The sequence below is a fragment of the Ranitomeya imitator genome, chromosome 2, assembly GCF_032444005.1.
Source record: "Ranitomeya imitator isolate aRanImi1 chromosome 2, aRanImi1.pri, whole genome shotgun sequence".
NCBI classification, from domain to species: Eukaryota; Metazoa; Chordata; class Amphibia; order Anura; family Dendrobatidae; genus Ranitomeya; species Ranitomeya imitator.
In genome coordinates, this window is record NC_091283.1 from 832589180 (window position 1) to 832612178 (window position 22999).

At 43.1% G+C, this 22999-nt stretch overlaps 1 protein-coding gene across 2 annotated transcripts in view; it reads right to left on the minus strand.

The window, feature by feature from the left end:
• Positions 1-20854, minus strand: part of LTBR (lymphotoxin beta receptor) — a 45137-nt gene extending 24283 nt beyond the window's left edge. The window contains exons 1-2 of one of the 2 annotated variants that reach the window (XM_069754095.1): positions 20755-20854; positions 20491-20675 (exon numbers count right to left, since the gene is read on the minus strand). In XM_069754095.1, coding sequence (XP_069610196.1) covers positions 20491-20556 — 66 coding nt within the window. In that variant the 5' untranslated portion in view covers positions 20557-20675; positions 20755-20854. Of the gene's footprint in view, positions 1-20490; positions 20689-20754 lie in introns of those variants that run through there. The other variant, XM_069754094.1, reaches the window with a different exon arrangement.
• Positions 20855-22999: the final 2145 nt, after the last annotated feature.

Here is a 22999-nt window from a genome sequence, read left to right on the forward strand (position 1 = left end):
GGCTGGAATCAGAATGAACTCTGACCTCCGGTGTTTAACTCATTTGATTTCAATTATGACCTCAGCATCCCCGTGGTTTTGCAGATCGCGGCTCCCTTTGGGTCCCTTAGTAGGTTTTCCATTGATTTGTTTTTACCCTTTACGATTAGTGTAAGGCCGGCATCACATTACCCTAGAATACGGGCGAGTGCTATGCGAGAAAACATCACATAGCACTAGGCCCAGTGTTAATCTATGGGGCTGCTCACATCAGCGTTTTTTTTCTCAGGCGTATTTGGCGTGCGTGTAAAATCACAGCACGCTGCGATTGTACGCATATATCACCCGAGTCTCGCCAGTGCAAGTCTATGGATGCGAGAAAAAAAAAATCATACAACACTCGGACCATGTGAGTGATGTCCGATTTTCACACACTGATCTCATTTGAAAAGTCGGCAATTCATGTGCGGTGTACAGTAAGATCACAGAGTGACAGGTTAGAATAGATAGAATAGAAATATACACATAGAATACATAGATATATAGATGTCAGTGACACACACATACATATGTATATATAATACATAGATAGATAGAAGAAAAGCCGGCAATTCATCTGCCGTGTACAGTAATAAGACATGATAGAATAAATGGATTACATATAGTATATACACGTAGAATAGATAGTTATACAGATGTCAGACACATATACAATTAGTACAGTGTGTGTGCAAATTACTGTACATGTATATGCAGCGCCCCAGAGATCTGGTCGTTGCAGTAGGACACTCTGCCACTAAGGGGAGTGATGGTACGTCTGATGGCACTGAAGGAATTCTACTGACCAGGTATCACCAGCACACAGTACACTTCACACTCCGGCCACTAGGGGGAGAAAAAGGCTTTATTTATTGGGCCACTCCTCACACTGGTAAAACTAGGGGTTGGATAGAAAGTTAGTCAGAAGCTGACTGGGTTGGATTCAGGCAACATCCCATGGCAGGGGGTGTTGCAGGGAGAAGACACAGGGGGGTCCCTGTCAGGCGTGGGAACCTGGCAGGTACCTAGCGAACAGAACAGAACGTTACGGAACCGCGCCTGCACACCCCGCGGCGGTATCCAAAGAAAGAGACACGAAGCGGAGGATATTGTGAGACAATGAGAAACGAGATCAAGCACAAAGGAGAGCCAATAGGAGTCGTGCCGTGAGACCGAGGCAACATCCTACTGAGGCGCGTAGCCGGTGGCCGGAACACCGAGGGAGTAACTGACTCTACGCCATACTTCAAACTCCGCAGGACAGTTAATTATAGGTTGGCTGTCTAACCTAAACACCTACGAAGACATAGGGGGCAACAGTGGGAGAGGGGCGACTCTAGGGTCCCGGAAGACCTCCAGGCCTTCCCGTCATACGGGTGCGTCCTAGCCATAACATATCTGGGGAACGTTGAACTAGAAACATCTGGAACTAAAGAGAGAGCTGTAAAGAACGAACGAATGAGAACAGCAGTTGTGAGGACTATTCCGAATGCTCAGCAGGGAAGCACTACAACACACAGGCGCTATTGGTAGGCAACGATTTCCACCTGCAAAGGGAACTCTGGAAGTGCCCATCGGCCCGGCCGGTCTCAGATAGCCCTGTTAAGCGTGCTCTGGATTGCGGATCCTGAAGTCTTCAGTAAAGAGGTAAAGAGACTGCAACCTTGTGTCCTCGTTATTGACTGCACCTCACACCATCACCATCCACCTTACTGGGAAGCCCTGGGGACATACTTCACCTGTGGGAAGGTATACCATCCAGCTGCCATTCCATCACCCCAGCGGACCCCACAGCAGCGTCGGTCACCCCGACCGAACACCACAGGTGGCGTCACGAACACCTGACAGACTGTACCACCTTTATTGGACGCCCCTTAGCAGGGTCGGGACCAGGTCTAGCCACCGTGACAGCCTCAGAACCGAACCAGAGAGGCCCGGTACCGAGAACGCGTGGCCCTGTGTCTGGGGGGCGATCCATATATAATTAATAAAAGATTATTTGTCTAAAGAAAAATGGCGTGGGCTCCCGCATAGTTTTTTTAACCAGCTGACAGCTGGGGGTAGATGTTTATAGCCTGGGAAGGGGGATAATACCCATGGAGCTTCTCAGGATATTAATATCAGCTCACAGCTGTATACTTAGCCTTTACGGGCTATTAAAATGGGGGACCATAAAAAAGTTACATCCTGTAATACACCAGAGCTGCGCTCACTATTCTGCTGGTGCAGTCACTGTGTACATACATTACTGATCCGGAGTTACATCCTGTATTATACTCCAGAGCTGCACTCACTATTCTGCTGGTGCAGTCACTGTGTTCATACATTACTGATCCGGAGTTACATCCTGTATTATACTCCAGAGCTGCACTCACTATTCTGCTGGTGCAGTCACTGTGTACATACATTACATTACTGATCCGGAGTTACATCCTGTATTATACTCCAGAGCTGCACTCACTATTCTGCTGGTGCAGTCACTGTGTACATACATTACACTACTAATCCTGAGTTACATCCTGTATTATACTCCAGAGCTGCACTCACTATTCTGCTGGTGCAGTCACTGTGTACATACATTACTGATCCTGTACTGATCCGGAGTTACGTCCTGTATTATACTCCAGAGCTGCACTCACTATTCTGCTGGTGCAGTCACTGTGTACATACATTACATTACTGATCCTGAGTTACCCCCTGTATTATATTCCAGAGCTGCACTCACTATTCTGCTGGTGCAGTCACTGTGTACATACATTACATTACTGATCCTGAGTTACATCCTGTATTATACTCCAGAGCTGCACTCACTATTCTGCTGGTGCAGTCACTGTGTACATACATTACTGATCCTGAGTTACATCCTGTATTATCCTCCAGAGCTGCACTCACTATTCTGCTGATGCAGTCACTGTGTACATACATTACATTACTGATCCTGACTTACATCCTGTATTATACCCCAGAGCTGCACTCACTATTCTGCTGGTGCAGTCACTGTGTACATACATTACATTACTGATCCTGAGTTACATCCTGTATTATACTCCAGAGCTGCACTCACTATTCTGCTGGTGCAGTCACTGTGTACATACATTACATTACTGATCCTGACTTACATCCTGTATTATACCCCAGAGCTGCACTCACTATTCTGCTGGTGCAGTCACTGTGTACATACATTACATTACTGATCCTGAGTTACCTCCTGTATTATTCCTCAGAGCTGCACTCACTATTCTGCTGGTACAGTCACTGTGTACATACATTACATTACTGATCCTGAGTTACATCTTGTATTATACCCCAGAGCTGCACTCACTATTCTGCTGGTGCAGTCACTGTGTACATACATTACATTACTGATCCTGAGTTACATCCTGTATTATACTCCAGAGCTGCACTCACTATTCTGCTCGTGCAGTCACTGTGTACATTTTCCCTTGTCTAAGAGACTTTTATAGAATATTTTGTGGCTTTTCTACAAATATTTGCGTTGAATATGTCTCTGTTTGTCACGTTTCCAGCCTCAGTATAAATAAGCGATTCATCACCCGGAGGAGTCTCTGCTGCTGTTCTCTGCTCACTCTTCTCTCTTTCCCTAACAGGAAATGTTCCAGTAGTGGCTCTGATGTATTCCAGGAGCTGCGCTCAGCAATGTCATTGCTTCTCCCAGGGAGGCATTGTGTGAGGTCTGTTGGAGGACAGTCTTGTCTGTTGCAGAATTTGCAGAGGGTTTTGAACGGTAATAGGCCACCTCAGACACGCAGACAGTTATTTCAGCAGACATTGTGACTCGCGGATTCACTAAATGTTGGGGGGTAAATATTGGGGTATGTTCACATAAAGTTTTAGGGTATGTGCCCACGTTAAGGTTTTTTCACGTTTTTTCGCGATAAAAACGCTATAAAAACGCATGCATCCTATTATTTAGAATGCATTCTGCAATTTTTGTGCACATGCGTTTTTTTCTGCGAAAAAATGCACCGCGGTAAAAAAAGCAGCATGTTCATTAATTTTGCGGATTTTTCACGTTTTTCCCGCTATATAATGCATTGGGGAAAAACGCAAAAAAAAAAACGCACAAAAAAAACGCATAAGGTTTTCTGGCAGAAATGTCCGGTTTTTGTCAGGAAATTTCTGCTAGAAAATACTGACGTGCGCACATACCCTTAAGAGCACATTTTATTCCAAAATTCACATTAAAAACAGCATCAAAAACTCTTTTTTCGTCAAAAACACAGATAATAAACATAGTGCCTGAAAAAGAAGCCTCATAAAAATTCTTGAGCCGATTCTACTGAACCAATGGAAGCAGAAAAACACTCCATCCACAAAAACTGCATTAAAAAATAAATGTCGGAAAAACTCAGTGTGAACATACTCCTTAAAAAAACAAATCACAGTCTGTATCAATGCACACAATGTTTTCTTGATGTGGAATTTCCTGGCTGAAAACATCGACGTCAAAATGCAGTTTCAAAAACTAATATTTTGGGTATTTTCTTCATTTTTTTTTTACATAGTCTTTATGTATTTTTTTCTGCTTCAGTCGATTCAGAAGTCAAATTTGGAAAGTCTTTTTTTCAGCCGGAATCACATCAAGAATTGACATGTCACTTTTTTCCATGTGGTTGAATACATGCAACAAAAAACAGCACCATGTGCACTACAGGCGTTGTCCATTTACACTTAATAAGAAGGTTATTCAGAGTATTTGAGACATTTTTCATGTGGATATTGCTGCAGAATGCGCTATAAAATCCACATCAAAAACTGTGTGTGAACAGCTGCTAGTGTCTGAACTCCACTGATTTGCCTCTTATGACAACGTAACCAGGACCTTCTCTAAACTGCAGAAAGAAGGGACCATCTAACTGCCTTACCACAATACTGGGGGACAGCACTGTAGTACCAGATGCGGCCACACACACATAGATGGCGCTGTATCGGTTACCCCAGGAAGCTGATCTGTCTATCAGAGACGATTCCAAATGGTGAACCCCATTGATCACCGATTGATGCTCAATCCTAAGGATCAAGAAAGTCCAGATATCCAGATGTGGCCCCCACAGGTGTGACCCTTATGGCAGCTGAACATGGAACCTCACCAATTACTAGGAAAAAAAGGGGCTACTACACATCATTTGACCCAAGTTCCTTCCCAACATACATTGATGCCTATGGATATGCCTTCAATGTAAAGGCCTTTGGGAAACCCCCGCATGCGTACACAGCTCCTCAGGGTGTACAGGGACACTGCTCTTACTCCCATTAGTTGAATTTCACAAACAAGAAAAGAATAATATTTCATGCCCTTAGGAAAAGCGCATAGCAGTGATATCTAGGCGCGTCAGCCTCCTCACAAATATGCAAGAAATCCCACATCTTGAATGTAAGTGACGGGAGTGGTGGAGAAAGGAGATATTTCCTCCATCCTATAACTTCCTTGTCCAGAATTAGAAGACTGTGACCTCCGAAGTTAGGTCAATGCCAGAAAAAAAATACTTGCTGGGTTCAAATGAGTGGACTGCGAGGAGGATCAGGAGAGGCGGATAAGAAAGGTTAAAAGAAAGGAGAAAGATCCACACCACAGAGACGGTTACTCTGAAGCGGCTTTAGTCAACTCCAAGGAGGCTTTAGTCAGTCAACTCCAAGGAGGCCTTAGTCAGTCAACTCCAAGGAGGCTTTAGTCAGTCAACTCCAAGGAGGCTTTAGTCAGTCAACTCCAAGGAGGCTTTAGTCAGTCAACTCCAAGGAGGCTTTAGTCAGTCAACTCCAAGGAGGCTTTAGTCAGTCAACTCCAAGGTAGTCAGTCAACTCCAAGGAGGTTTTAGTCAGTCAACTCCATGGAGGCTTTAGTCAGTCAACTCCATGGAGGCTTTAGTCAGTCAACTCCATGGAGGCTTTAGTCAGTCAACTCCATGGAGGCTTTAGTCAGTCAACTCCATGGAGGCTTTAGTCAGTCAACTCCATGGAGGCTTTAGTCAGTCAACTCCATGGAGGCTTTAGTCAGTCAACTCCATGGAGGCTTTAGTCAGTCAACTCCATGGAGGCTTTAGTCAGTCAACTCCATGGAGGCTTTAGTCAGTCAACTCCATGGAGGCTTTAGTCAGTCAACTCCATGGAGGCTTTAGTCAGTCAACTCCATGGAGGCTTTAGTCAGTCAACTCCATGGAGGCTTTAGTCAGTCAACTCCATGGAGGCTTTAGTCAGTCAACTCCATGGAGGCTTTAGTCAGTCAACTCCATGGAGGCTTTAGTCAGTCAACTCCAAGGAGGCTTTAGTCAGTCAACTCCAAGGAGGCTTTAGTCAGTCAACTCCAAGGAGGCTTTAGTCAGTCAACTCCAAGGAGGCTTTAGTCAGTCAACTCCAAGGAGGCTTTAGTCAGTCAACTCCAAGGAGGCTTTAGTCAGTCAACTCCAAGGAGGCTTTAGTCAGTCAACTCCAAGGAGGCTTTAGTCAGTCAACTCCAAGGAGGCTTTAGTCAGTCAACTCCAAGGAGGCTTTAGTCAGTCAACTCCAAGGAGGCTTTAGTCAGTCAACTCCAAGGAGGCTTTAGTTAGTCAACTCCAAGGTGTCTTTAGTCAACTCAGCCAAACAGGAACACAGGAGAAAAGGCTGGAGAAATAGCTGTCTGAGGAGAGAACGTCCAGCTAACCATTACCTCATGTGTATCTGGCCATCACTATGATTCCCCCTCACTGAAAATACTGCCATTGTCAGTCTTGGTTCTGAATTCATAGCACCTCTTCCCTGCCTCCACCTTGTCCCTCCCTATTGCCAACGACACCTTTACTGCAGACCTCATTTGATACTGTCTTATTATTATGCAGGAACTATCGTATATAATATAATGCGGCCCAAGTCTCACTAGTTCCAGGTGGCCTTAAAGTAACAGTACACATCTCAGAACATGTTAAAAAAGTCACAATAATAAGGAAGCAATATAAGAACATTTACTATATACTAGCAACCCCTGAAGGACACTTGCCCACTCCCTTAAATGTGCATTCTGGAACTTGTAGTCAGACAAAGCTGATCCCCTATAGACAAGTCAGAGTAGCATGCATCAAAATGTTTGTGGTGCGAACTGTAACAGTTGCTAGGTAAATATTGTCTGTCAAGGTTTATGTTTGCTCTCAAGGAATGGGAACCTAATGAGCGTGTACAGTTGATTGCAGGAAACTGATAGCAACCTCACAACAATTACATTAACCCCTTAAAGGGAGCTTATTACCTGATTCGTGTTGCCCAAACCATGGACAGCATGAATCAGATATTTTTGTATTTAATTTTACATACTACATACTAGTTGACATTTTTATTTATATATTTTTTTATATTTTTTCTAAGTTCATTTTTATTATTTTTTTTCTAGGGAATTTCTCCAGATTAAGCCTTGACATTATGCCTATGTTAAGATTTTCTGTTTTTGTGCTGGTTTAAATAATTTCTTCACCAAGAATGTGGATAGTATAAATTACAGTAATTTGTTTACCAGGCCCCCAGAAGAAGCCAAAAAAGTGAAACCCGAGTCAGACTGCTGAGATTGTATGCTAAGCTTTTCTATCTATGCCATTCTGTAACTAAACATAAATCTTGTGTTTTTATTCTGGTTCAGCGGATCCTCCCTATTCTGGGTGGCCATTTTCCATTTATCCTATTTTCCAGGGCACAAATTAAAATGTGTCCATCATTTCAAGTGGAAATAAAGGCTCCTGTCCTGATCTGTATGTGACTGATTTTATGTGAAGGAAAAATCCACATATTTAATCTCCTCAGAAGCTATTACTTTCGAGATATGTTCCAAATTTGCACATAACGTCACATATTCATAGCCGCTTTTACATCGCTATGCACCATTTTCATTTTTTGTGGTGGTTTTGAGGCGAGTTCCAGGCGGAATCCACCTGTGTGCACAAACCCTTACTATTCACTACTGTAAAACCCCTTTGCTGTTCCTATGTTCAGTCTTTTGAGCGATTTTTCAACTTTGAGGTTTTAAAAAAACGCCAGGGAAAACAAAAACAAAAAACGAAGGTGGATGTCACTTCTTTAAAACGGTACCAATCTTTGCTGAGGATGCACCATTAATAGAGGAGTCCCGATAATCCCCTTTAACTCTATAATAACTGTATTATTACAATACTATCTTCCCTTGGCACTTTATATTTTTTTTCTGTTTGGTTTTGGTTTGCTACTTAATAAATGTTTGCTTGTATAGTTTCAGGAAATGCAAATCCAGTTCCAAAACGCACGCAATCTGTCACCGAAGCCCCACCCGAACCACAGGATGCCATCGCAATGAGAAGCTCTTCCTCTTTATTTCTCGCAGGCTCTTGTGACTACGTGACTAGGAAACATCATAAAGTCTCGCACTTCACTTTTTCAATTGGTCTAGAAACGCACAAAGGTTTGCGACTAACATAGACTCCACCAGTGGCCCACCGAAGAAGTGCCAAATCCAAGACCCTGCTAGGCTATGAAATAGTCGAATTGGCCTAGCGTTGCATTGGGGTCGTCTGTGCCCGCCATAGGTGACGAGTGACGGCTTATTCGGCAGCTAAACTGCATGCACAATTTTAATAGCGCTACTTGAAGGACCTGGACTTTAATGCAAAATCTTTAACTGGACCCTCACCATTATAAATGTGACTTTTATAAAAGTGTCAAAAATGAGGGGCTTTTAGGTTCCCCTCCGTCCTCATGGCCAAAGTGCAAAGCCACCTCTGTATTTCTCTCCATCATCTCAGCATCAGTAGGGCTTTGTTATGGCAGGTCCTCGGCTCGCTGCAGGATCCTGTGGTCCTCTTCTGGACCAGCTCAATCCTGAAGTGTCCTTCCAGGAGGAAACTTATTTCCAAGCTCAAAATGCCAAGTATTTTATTTATGTAGAAAAGCCGCGGAGACATCATCACGTGTTTCTCAACGCAAGCAATAAATAGCCAGGTCTTTCACCGGGAAGGAACAACCCACGGGAAGGGCAGCATCCCAAAAGGGAAAACCACCTATGTCAAAACATGGTATCCATCCACAGACAGCTGTTTCGGATGGATACCATGTTTTGGCATAGGTGGTTTTCCTTTTGGATGCTGCCCTTCCCGTGATTGTTCCTTCCCAGTGAAAGACTTGGCTATTTATTGCTTGCGTTGAGAAACACGTGATGGTGTCTCCGCGGCTTTTCTACATGCATTTGCATATTTACCATAAGGGATGGGGGCAGTGTTCTGGATCACTGCGTTGAGAAACACGTGATGGTGTCTCTGCGGTGTTGAATGTTTTGATCTCCCCGAGGTCATTCATCCTTATGTTTAAAGTATTTTATTTAGACTTGCACTTCTTCTCCACATCTCAATCATAGCCCCTGAATAAGCATTTAAGCCCCAGCTAAACCACTGCAGAACCTGATTTCTGGAAGGTTTCTCAGAGCCCTGGTGATTTGTTAAGTTCTCCGGAATTCTAAGAGGTATCACTGTTTGTGGGAGTTTCCCGGAAGTTCTGGGAGAGCAGGCATATAAGTGATATGGTCCTAAAGAAACACCCAATTTTGGACTATGCCATATTGCATATGATACATATATACAGTATATCATCAATTTACTGCATGTTCCATATGAATAAATCTGTAAATAAGTTGTTCTTCTGACTTCGCTAAACAAAAATGAAAATTCCAGATACATGAAGTGGATGTTCCCTGGGGGATTCCACTTTGACTTTCTTCAGAAATGTACTTGTCATGTGCGTATTGACATTAAAATACTCAAGACGACAACAAAAATAATGACACAATAGAGGAGATAGGAGCCATCACCCAAGACCAAAGCGGGTAGCAAAACTGTAAAATCCGATTCATTAGAGTGAATACTATACTAATACTACAGCGAATAGAGATTTTGCACCCCCTAAACTGTGGCCCTTCAGTGCTTTGTCATCTCAGCCCCCGCTCAACTCTTGTCATGTCAGTCCCTGCAGAGCGCAGCAGGTGAGACGAGTGCGTCATAGGCTGCTGTGCTCTGCATAGGCAGCGACTGAGATGACAATGCTCGCTTCATTATACATTCTAATGAACAGGATACAATGAAGTGAAAATTAATTCAACATATTAATTAATATAGATTGTCCTAATTAGGGACAGAGTCTATTTTGCTGACAAAAATAGTATACAAGTACGGTAATTGGCTTACTGGTAGTGGAGTCATCTCTGGTAATTATTGATAAAAAGTAGTTAATGAGTTGATTATATGGTACAGAAAAGAAGGTGAATATGTAGATTGTGGATTTCAGGTGAACCACATCTTCGTGCAATTTACGAGGGATCAAAAAGCTGGAAAAAGCGGTTCCACCCAATGATTACAGCTGCTCTGCATGAAATGGCAATAGGTAAAACAGACCTGCCCAAGGTACTGCGCTCCACCCTCCACATTACTGCGACTGCTAATTTACTGGTCAATTATGGGGGTCACCAAAAGACGTTAGCTGGTGAAACCCCAGGCACACCCCGAGGGGCAGATAACCCACTGCCTTCTGAAATATACACTTGTGGGTAATAAACTCACATAAAACTGTTTTCTTCCATTTTACACCTTGTGCTGGGGGACATCAACAAGACTCACTGCTTAGCCTAAGTTTTTGGGTAGCAGACTGGGGATTTGAAGTGACTAGTCGACATTGACATGTCGCACCACTTTATCCTCAGCCCCCTCGATAGGACAACCTAACAACTACCTAATTTTTGGACTAATGACTGCACTAAAGCAAAGTTGAGGTTCCACCACGAGTTGAATACTGGAAGTATAACTTAACATGCACATAAAATTAAAATTTGACATGTGGATTTGCCCCATCTGAAGTTTCATGATCTCATACTTGAGGTTTGTGACCACTGAGTCTCAATAATAATTATATAGCAGTCAATTAGACATTGATGACACTATTGCTGTTAGTCGGTCATTGTTGGTATGATTTCAGCTTTGTTTGATGGTGTTTATGGACCCATTACTTGGGATTAGATGTAATTTGTTTACCTGGTTTAAATGCCGCTGTTCTACTGAATCCGACGCAGTTTTTCTTTTCTTCCTGCGCCTCTCCGTTCCTGAGATATGGCCACCTATCCCTTGTTTGTAAATCTAGTCTTGTTAACTAAAGGGGCGTGGTCCTTAGATAAGACGCCCACAAAGAAAACATGGCCACACCCCCTGAGCTAACATGACAAAATTTACATATCAGGAAACAAGGGCTATATCTCAGGAACTGAGAGGCTCAGAAACAAAAGAAACATATCGCCAGATTCCGGAGAACATAAGCATTTACACCAGGTAAAAAAGTGCATATTTAAGGCACGCAACATTTCCTCCTTAAAGGGACACAAAGGGTCCTTTTTTCCTAGACACGGTGACTTGAACTACAAATGATATGCAATAATAAAAAAAATAGCATCGGGGCCCAGGACCTTCAGTTTAAACCATCAACATAATCTGCGCTGTATGTGACCACCATTAGTATAGCAGGTGTACTGCATAGTGCAGGTACCAGACTTCTGCGTTATATACTTTAACCACCAGACATCATGGTTCTGCATTTCACAGCCATCAGGGACCTGTAGTACACAAGCCACTGAAAAACCTGGTTCTGCAATGTATATCCTGCAAGTGCCACAAATCAGGGTTCGCAAAATGTTTCTGAGCCGTACAATAAGGTCTAAAGAGCAAGATGTGTAGGGTACAATAAATGGACTCTGTCCTATAATGTAAGGCTGGATATATATGGAGTATGGTGTATATAACCTCCAGGGATTCAAGGTTTTCACTGCATAGGTATTAGGATTATAGTCAGGTGTATGGGGGAATTTAGGCTACAGATTACCAGTGGGCCGCTCTTCGCATCCTTTTATTCCTACCTGCCTTCCAAGTGCCATATCTTTTTCTGTGGTACAAGCTGAAGTTTTTCTCAGCACTTCTTGGGGGTTCATATGACTTTCTTATCTCTCTTTCATTTTTTTGGAGGACAAAGTGACCATAAAACACTGATTTTGCCTTTTTTGATTTTTTCTTTTTTCTATTTCAGCGTTCACCGTATGGGATAATATTGATACTTTATTACAGTTTCACCTGCGGCAATACCAACTATGTTAGGTTTTCTTTTTTCTTTTTATTTTCTAGATTTTATTTACTTTTCCAAGAAAAGGGGGATGATGTGAACTTTTAAAGTTATTATTTTTTAATTACCGTATTTTAAAAATATTTTCATTTTTTACATAGAAAAACGTAATAAAAACAATCGGATTTGAACTTTTGATCACTTGTACAATACCGCCTCCTGTCGCCACATTGTGATGAAATAGAGAAGGCTGCAGACGATCAGCGGCTGCTGATTAGTTGTAGCGGTGATATGACATAATGTCACATGACCACGGGAAGATACAGTGCCAATGCAGGAGATAAATATGGGTTTTTTATTTTATTTTGCAGGGTGGTGCTATTAGGAAGAGGTGGTCCAGGAGTGGACAACCCCTTTAAGTGCTATTCTCTCCTCTCCAATGAGCTGGAAAGGACTTGCTTGTCTGTTTCCGTAACGCCTATAGACATGTGCGGCCATCGCTCCACTCTCTCTCTTTCAAGATGTCACCTGTCTGAAGCAGACTGGTGGTAAGAGAAGTCTGTGGTGGATAGGCCTCATTTATGAAAAATGCCTAAAACGGTCTGTTGCCCATAGCAACCAATCAGCATGCAGGTTTCTTTCTTGAAACTGCTTTAGTAAAATAAATGCTGCGCTGTGATTGGTTGCTATGGGCAACAGTTTTCTTCTTGACAGTGTTGAAAAATGAGGCCTACTGTCCGTCAGTGACGCCCATAGCAACTGTTGTGTTTGAAACTGTTAAACTGTAAAGCGCTGAGGAATATGTTGGCGCTATAGAAATAAAGATTATTATTATTATAGCAACCAATCACAGCGCACCTTTCATTTTACCAAAGCAGTTTATCGTTGTGGGGGGGGGGGGGGGGGCACTACTTTTGGATTTGGCAGTGTAGTGATGTTGCCCTGAAAGGGAGGTATGGGCACCGCTGTCCTCTATGGGACCGATAGAGCCATGACTGGATTATCACAGGCAGACCCAGAGACGATCGGTGTCACTGGTGTCATGGGTGGGCCATATGCCCCACAGTTCTGCATTTTTTTCTGGACTCCTCTTGATACTTTTTATCTGGCTCAGACTCAGGATAAAATGTCAGATAAGTAAAACAAAGGCCTCAATGTTCCATAGATTATATCTGTACAATGATGGTCAAAGGTGAAGACTAAAGGCCCCTTCACATTAAGCGACGCTGCAGCGATACCGACAACGATCCGGATCGCTGCAGCGTCGCTGTTTGGTCGCTGGAGAGCTGTCACACAGACCGCTCTCCAGCGACCAACGATGCCGGTAACCAGGGTAAACATCGGGTAACTAAGCGCAGGGCCGCGCTTAGTAACCCGATGTTTACCCTGGTTACCATCCTAAAAGTAAAAAAAAACAAACAGTACATACTTACCTAATGCTGTCTGTCCTCCAGCGCTGTGCTCTGCACTCCTCCTGTACTGGCTGTGAGCACAGCGGCCGGAAAGCAGAGCGGTGACGTCACCGGCTCTGCTTTCCGGCTGACCGACGCTCACAGCCAGTACAGGAGGAGTGCAGAGCACAGCGCCGGGGACAGACAGCTGTAGGTAAGTATGTAGTGTTTTGTTTTTTTTTACTTTTAGGATGGTAACCAGGGTAAACATCGGGTTACTAAGCGCGGCCCTGCGCTTAGTTACCCGATGTTTACCCTGGTTACCAGTGAAGACATCGCTGGATCGGTGTCACACACGCCGATCCAGCGATGTCAGCAGGAGTCCAGCGACGAAATAAAGTTCTGGACTTTATTCAGCGACCAACGATCTCACAGCAGGGGCCTGATCGTTGGTCGCTGTCACACATAACGATTTTATTAACGATATCGTTGCTACGTCACTAAAAGCAACGATATCGTTAACTATATCGTTATGTGTGAAGGTACCTTAACAACTGCAAGACACTCACTGGCTTCATATGTCCTATAATGTAGCAGGGGTTACGTGACAATGCTCAGGATTTACCGGCAGTCCCAGGTAAATAGAGCTAGATGTGATTGTGAGTCCTGCAAAATGACACGCTCAGCTCTGCCACAGCCAGTAATCTCAGCTCTGCTACATACATGTATGCAATATAATCAACAACGTCCATGTTGGTATCATAGCCCATGGACAAAAAGTGATAAGGCAATGTAAGATGTAAATTTATAAAAAGTTATATCTTTATTATAAACAAAAATAAAAGGAGAGACCAAAAACAGTGACAGGGCTAAAGAAAACCTCCGTAGGGAAGGACCAATAGTATAGCGGACGCAAATACACTGTTAAATTACTGGCAGTATATAATACTAAAATACATAAAAATATGCTAATGCATAGGTATAGAAATAACTGTGAGTGATCCAAGAACAAGTGTACAAAACAGGCGGATGCTCAATCTCCTCAGTCTAATTGCCGATACGAGACTATAATAATAATATATACATATACGATGTCATAAGTATACTGAATGGTAAACTGAAAGAATAGTAATCAATGCCAAAAAAGCGGCCACAAACAAAGTACAAACGCGGTGCTATAGTATACAAAAGAGGGGTGCAAATACCACAATATTTATACTGCAATTATACCGCAATAATAGATGACCCAGTGGCGATATATATGGACACGCCCCCGGAAGAAGCGAGCAGCGAAACGGCGCCCGTCGGGCAGGCGGGAAGGACACCGGACGCAACTTACTTTAGCGGGCAGGCGGGAAGGACACCGGACGCAACTTACTTTAGCGGTAAGCTCTCCTATACTTTTGCCCACTTGCCGGTACTTGCGTTTGGACTTTGTTTGTGGCGGGATCTACTTGCCGATACTGATCTTAGTCTAGGTTTTCTTTAGCCCTGTCACTGTTTTTGGTCTCTCCTTTTATTTTTGTTTTTTGTTTATAATAAAGATATAACTTTTTATAAATTTACATCTTACGTTGCCTTATCACTTTTTGTCCATGGGCTATGATACCAACATGGACGTTGTTGATTATATGCTATGAGAGTGTGGTCTTTGAGGCACCACTATAGATTTTTGCTAGAGACATTCAGTAATAATACATGTATGCAATGTAGACGAGTCCTGACGTTAGGTCTCATATCTAGAAACCGCAGGATAAACACACAAATGACACTGAAACGCTCTGATTTCCCTGTGATGGGGGATTCCGTCCCGTCCTTCCATTTGGAGGCTGTGAGCATTCAGTTGCAGTTGAGTTTGCCATTTGGCAGAATGCAATACAATATAGCATTTTCTGACTATTGAATGGGACTGCAGGTCGAATTACTGGTTTATCTCAACTCTGCCCTGAAGAGGAAATAAATTCAGCTCTGCTGCAATCTCAGGGAACATAAGGTATGCAAATATCTGCTAGTGTTAGTCAGGCACGTGACACGGCTACGGCATGGCCGACCATCAGAAAACAGGCAGCCAATTCACTTTGTGGAACCGATCGGATTTTGCCGCTAAATCTAAGCAGTTGCTGAAGTCCCCTGTATCTAAGCAGTCGCTGCAGCCCCTGTATCTAAGCAGTTGCTGAAGTCCCCTGTATCTAAGCAGTTGCTGAAGTCCCCTGTATCTAAGCAGTTGCTGAAGTCCCCTGTATCTAAGCAGTCGCTGCAGCCCCCATATCTAATCTCTCGCTGCAGTCTCCTGTGTCGATGCAGTCGCTGCAGCCCCCTGTATCTAAGCAATCGCCGCAGCCCCCTATAATTATCTAAGAAGTCGCTGCAGCCCCCTATATCTAAGCACTCACTTCAGCCCCCTATATCTAAGCGCTCGCTTCAGCCCCCTATATCTAAGCGCTCGCTGCAGCCCCCTGTATCTAAGCAATCGCCGCAGCCCCCTATAATTATCTAAGAAGTCGCTGCAGCCCCCTATATCTAAGCACTCGCTTCAGCCCCCTATATCTAAGCGCTCGCTTCAGCCCCCTATATCTAAGCGCTCGCTGCAGCCCCCTGTATCTAAGCAGTCGCTGCAGCCCCTGTATCTAAGCAGTCGCTGAAGCCCCTGTATCTAAGCAGTCGCTGAAGCCCCTGTATCTAAGCAGTCGCTGAAGCCCCTGTATTTAAGCAGTCGCTGAAGCCCCTGTATCTAAGCAGTCGCTGAAGCCCCCTGTATCTAAGCAGTCGCTGCAGCCCCTGTATCTAAGCAGTCACTGCAGCCCCCATATCTAATCTCTCGCTGCAGCCCCCTATAGCTAATCCCTCGCTGCAGCCCCCTGTATCTAAGCAATCACTGCAGCCCCCTATAATTATCTAAGCACTCGCTTCAGCCCCCTATATCTAAGCACTCGCTTCAGCCCCCTATATCTAAGCACTCGCTGCAGCCCCCTATATCTAAGCTCTCGCTGCAGCCCCCTATATCTAAGCACTCGCTTCAGCCCCCTATATCTAAGCACTCGCTGCAGCCCCCTATATCTAAGCACTCGCTGCAGCCCCCTATATCTAAGCTCTCGCTGCAGCCCCCTATATCTAAGCTCTCGCTGCAGCCCCCTATATCTAAGCTCTCGCTGCAGCCCCCTATATCTAAGCACTCGCTGCAGCCCCCTATATCTAAGCACTCGCTGCAGCCCCCTATATCTAAGCACTCGCTGCAGCCCCCTATATCTAAGCTCTCGCTGCAGCCCCCTATATCTAAGCAGTCGCTGCAGCCCCCTATATCTAAGCTCTCGCTGCAGCCCCCTATATCTAAGCTCTCGCTGCAGCCCCCTATATCTAAACTCTCGCTGCAGCCCCCTATATCTAAGCTCTCGCTGCAGCCCCCTATATCTAAGCTCTCGCTGCAGCCCCCTATATCTAAGCTCTCGCTGCAGCCCCCTATATCTAAGCTCTCGCTGCAGCCCCCTATATCTAAGCTCTCGCTGAAGCCCCCTATATCTAAGCTCTCGCTGCAGCCCCCTATATCTAAGCTCTCGCTGCAGCCCCCTATATCTAAGCTCTCGCTGCAGCCCCCTATATCTAAGCTCTTGCTGCAGCCCCCTATATCTAAACTCTCGCTGCAGCCCCCTATATCTAAGCTCTCGCTGCAGCCCCCTATATCTAAGCTCTCACTGCAGCCCCCTATATCTCCAGCCACAGTCCAGTATACATGCTCCTATATATATATATACAGTGTATATAACTCCAGCCACAGCCCGGTATACATGCTCCTATATATATATATATGTATATATAACTCCAGCCACAGCCCGGTATACATGCTCCTATATATATATATGTATATATAACTCCAGCCACAGCCCGGTATACATGCTCCTATATATATACAGTGTATATAACTCCAGCCACAGCCCAGTATACATGCTCCTATATATATATATGTATATATAACTCCAGCCACAGCCCGGTATACATGCTCCTATATATATACAGTGTATATAACTCCAGCCACAGCCCGGTATACATGCTCCTATATATATAGTGTATATAACTCCAGCCACAGCCCGGTATACATGCTCCTATATATATATATATGTATATATAACTCCAGCCACAGCCCAGTATACATGCTCCTATATATATATATATATATAACTCCAGCCACAGACCGGTATACATGCTCCTATATATATATATGTATATATAACTCCAGCCACAGCCCGGTATACATGCTCCTATATATATATATATGTATATATAACTCCAGCCACAGCCCGGTATACATGCTCCTATATATATACAGTGTATATAACTCCAGCCACAGCCCGGTATACATGCTCCTATATATATATATGTATATATAACTCCAGCCACAGCCCGGTATACATGCTCCTATATATATACAGTGTATATAACTCCAGCCACAGCCCAGTATACATGCTCCTATATATATATATGTATATATAACTCCAGCCACAGCCCGGTATACATGCTCCTATATATATATATGTATATATAACTCCAGCCACAGCCCGGTATACATGCTCCTATATATATACAGTGTATATAACTCCAGCCACAGCCCGGTATACATGCTCCTATATATATATATATATGTATATATAACTCCAGCCACAGCCCGGTATACATGCTCCTATATATATACAGTGTATATAACTCCAGCCACAGCCCGGTATACATGCTCCTATATATATACAGTGTATATAACTCCAGCCACAGCCCGGTATACATGCTCCTATATATATATATATGTATATATAACTCCAGCCACAGCCCGGTATACATGCTCCTATATATATATATATGTATATATAACTCCAGCCACAGCCCGGTATACATGCTCCTATATATATATATGTATATATAACTCCAGCCACAGCCCAGTATACATGCTCCTATATATATACAGTGTATATAACTCCAGCCACAGCCCGGTATACATGCTCCTATATATATATATGTATATATAACTCCAGCCACAGCCCGGTATACATGCTCCTATATATATATATGTATATATAACTCCAGCCACAGCCCGGTATACATGCTCCTATATATATATATATGTATATATAACTCCAGCCACAGCCCGGTATACATGCTCCTATATATATATATATGTATATATAACTCCAGCCACAGCCCGGTATACATGCTCCTATATATATATATATGTATATATAACTCCAGCCACAGCCCAGTATACATGCTCCTATATATATATATATGTATATATAACTCCAGCCACAGCCCGGTATACATGCTCCTATATATATACAGTGTATATAACTCCAGCCACAGCCCGGTATACATGCTCCTATATATATACAGTGTATATAACTCCAGCCACAGCCCGGTATACATGCTCCTATATATATATATATGTATATATAACTCCAGCCACAGCCCGGTATACATGCTCCTATATATATATACAGTGTATATAACTCCAGCCACAGCCCGGTATACATGCTCCTATATATATATATATATGTATATATAACGCCAGCCACAGCCCGGTATACATGCTCCTATATATATATACAGTGTATATAACTCCAGCCACAGCCCGGTATACATGCTCCTATATATATATACAGTGTATATAACTCCAGCCACAGCCCGGTATACATGCTCCTATATATATATATATGTATATATAACTCCAGCCACAGCCCGGTATACATGCTCCTATATATATATATATGTATATATAACTCCAGCCACAGCCCGGTATACATGCTCCTATATATATATACAGTGTATATAACTCCAGCCACAGCCCAGTATACATGCTCCTATATATATACAGTGTATATAACTCCAGCCACAGCCCGGTATACATGCTCCTATATATATACAGTGTATATAACTCCAGCCACAGCCCGGTATACATGCTCCTATATATATATATGTATATATAACTCCAGCCACAGCCCGGTATACATGCTCCTATATATATATATGTATATATAACTCCAGCCACAGCCCGGTATACATGCTCCTATATATATATATGTATATATAACTCCAGCCACAGCCCGGTATACATGCTCCTATATATATATATATATGTATATATAACTCCAGCCACAGCCCGGTATACATGCTCCTATATATATATATATGTATATATAACTCCAGCCACAGCCCGGTATACATGCTCCTATATATATACAGTGTATATAACTCCAGCCACAGCCCGGTATACATGCTCCTATATATATATATGTATATATAACTCCAGCCACAGCCCGGTATACATGCTCCTATATATATATATGTATATATAACTCCAGCCACAGCCCGGTATACATGCTCCTATATATACAGTGTATATAACTCCAGCCACAGCCCAGTATACATGCTCCTATATATATACAGTGTATATAACTCCAGCCACAGCCCGGTATACATGCTCCTATATATATACAGTGTATATAACTCCAGCCACAGCCCAGTATACATGCTCCTATATATATACAGTGTATATAACTCCAGCCACAGCCCGGTATACATGCTCCTATATATATACAGTGTATATAACTCCAGCCACAGCCCGGTATACATGCTCCTATATATATACAGTGTATATAACTCCAGCCACAGCCCAGTATACATGCTCCTATATATATACAGTGTATATAACTCCAGCCACAGCCCGGTATACATGCTCCTATATATATACAGTGTATATAACTCCAGCCACAGCCCGGTATACATGCTCCTATATATATACAGTGTATATAACTCCAGCCACAGCCCGGTATCCATTATTCCATGGACGGGCGCTGTAGGACCACCGCTGGATCCACATGGACACCTCGCTTACTATCCCGCACCCTACACAGTGCCACCACAGACCTTGGTTCCCAGTTGTCCCCATGCCCGGGCACATGGCGGCACACACAGAGAACACATATCCCCTGTGATCAGTTCTTACCTGCGGAATATTCGTCCAAACAATTCCCAGGAACAACAGAAGCTGGCGGTGCGGACACATCTCCATGATCCCAGATTTAAAGGGTCACATAGTCAGGAGGATCAGACACTTGGATCTTCCCGAGCCGGAGAATCCAGAACTGCTGCCAATCACGACTCCGCAGACGCGTCCCACGATGACAAACCCTGAAATAAAGGATAATATCAGATGTCACCTCTGTGGGATCTCCAGGAATCCAGTCCCGTCGCCCCAATGTCGCTTTACCTTCAATCTCCACTTTTAGTTTGGCAGAAACTTCCTGCTCTTCCAGTAACACTGAATCACAGCAGGGCGGATCAGGAAGGAATACAGGCTCTTCTTAAAGGAAAAGCACATGTTGTTCACTGCTGTCAGTGGGAGATCCAGAGGGGTGTAATATGCCTTTAATTACCAGTGAGGCATTACATAGAAGATCATCAAACCTTGTAGGACAGATCTGTAGATATGAGCTCAACTAGGAGCAGAGAAACTCTGAAATATAAACATACAGTAATAAGCAATAAAAAAAAGTCAGAGGAGGAGTTCAGGGTATGTGCACACATTACATTTTTCATTTTTGTTGCGGTTTTGTTTTTTTTGTGCAGTTTTCGTCACAAAATCTTTCCTAGAACCAGCAAAGAGAATAAGATTCCATGAAGATTCGTGAACACATTCACTATTTGTATTGAAAAACTGAAATAAATTAACTTTTTGATAATATTCTAATTTTGTAAGAAGCACCTGTATGTTCCGGCTCATTTCTTTGGTTTTGCTTTAGTTTTTTTGTACTTTGTGCAAACAATGGCGTGGCTCCTTCTTTTTGGGTTGGGCTGCTTTTGGGTCAGGTCTGGGTCCTGTTCTGCCCCCATCTAATTTTATATCTATTTTGGCACATAGTGAGGTGAAGTAGAAGAATTAGGCCGGGGACACACACAACGTATAAAAAATCGGTCCGTTTTTGTCGGACGAGAATTGCACACATTTTTACAAAACAGTGATCCGAGTGCAGTGCGAGGATGCGATTTTCTCGCATCAAATGATCCGTGTGACATCCGTATGGCATCCGTACTGCGTGTTTTTATCGCAGGCTTGCAAAACCAACATACGCCAATACAAGGGATCCATGTGTCAAAAAAAACAAACATATATACTGTCTATATATATATATATATATATATATATATATATATATATATATATATATATATATATATATGTCAGTAGACACATATATGTATATATATTATTATTTCATCCAGCGCGATATAGCAGAAAGCCGGTAATTCAATTGCCGGCTTCTGCTTTCTCCTTCCTTAAACCCGACATGATTTGAGACATGGTTTACATACAGTAAACCATGTCTTCTCCCCATTTTTTTTGCATATTCCACACTACTAATGTCAGTAGTGTGTCTATGCAAAATTTGGCCGTTCTAGCTCTTAAAATAAAGGGTTAAATGGCGGAAAAAATTGGAGTGGGCTCCCGCGCAATTTTCTCCGCCAGAGTAGTAAAGCCAGTGACTGAGGGCAGATATTAATAGCCTGGAGAGGGTCCACGGTTATTGCCCCCCCCTGGCTAAAAAAATCTGCCCCCAGCCACCCCAGAAAAGGCACATCTGGAAGATGCGCCTATTCTGGCACTTGGCCACTCTCTTCCCATTCCCGTGTAGCGGTGGGATATGGGGTAATGAAGGGTTAATGCCACCTTGCTATTGTAAGGTGACATTAAGCCTAATTAATAATGGAGAGGCGTCAATTATGACACCTATCCATTATTAATCCAATTGAATGAAAGGGTTAAATAAAAGACAAACACATTATTTAAAATTATTTTAATGAAATAAAAACAATGGTTGTTGGAGTATTTTATTCTACGCCCAATCCAGTCACTGAAGACCCTCGTTCTGAAAGTAAAAAAAACATAATAAACCAACAATATCCTTACCCTCCGCAGATCTGTAACGTCCAACGATGTAAATCCTTCTGAAGGGGTTAAAACATTTTGCAGCAAGGAGTTCCGCTAATGCAGGCTGCTCCTCGCTGCAAAACCCCGGGGAATGAGGCTAAATATAGATCAATGATCTATATTTAGCTTCATTTGCGGTGAGGCGCCCTCTGCTGGCTGTTCATAGATCGTGGGAACTTTCCTTGAAAGCCTGGGAGCTTTCTAGGTAAGTTCCCACGATCTATGAACATCCAGCAGAGGGCGCCTCACCGCAAATGAAGCTAAATATAGATCATTGATCTATATTTAGCCTCATTCCCCGGGGTTTTGCAGCGAGGAGTAGCATTGCATTAGCGGAACTCCTGGCTGCAAAATGTTTTAACCCCTTCAGAAGGATTTACATCGTTGGACGTTACAGATCTGCGGAGGGTAAGGATATTGTTGGTTTATTATGTTTTTTTACTTTCAGAACGAGGGTCTTCAGTGACTGGATTGGGCGTAGAATAAAATACTCCAACAACCATTGTTTTTATTTCATTAAAATAAT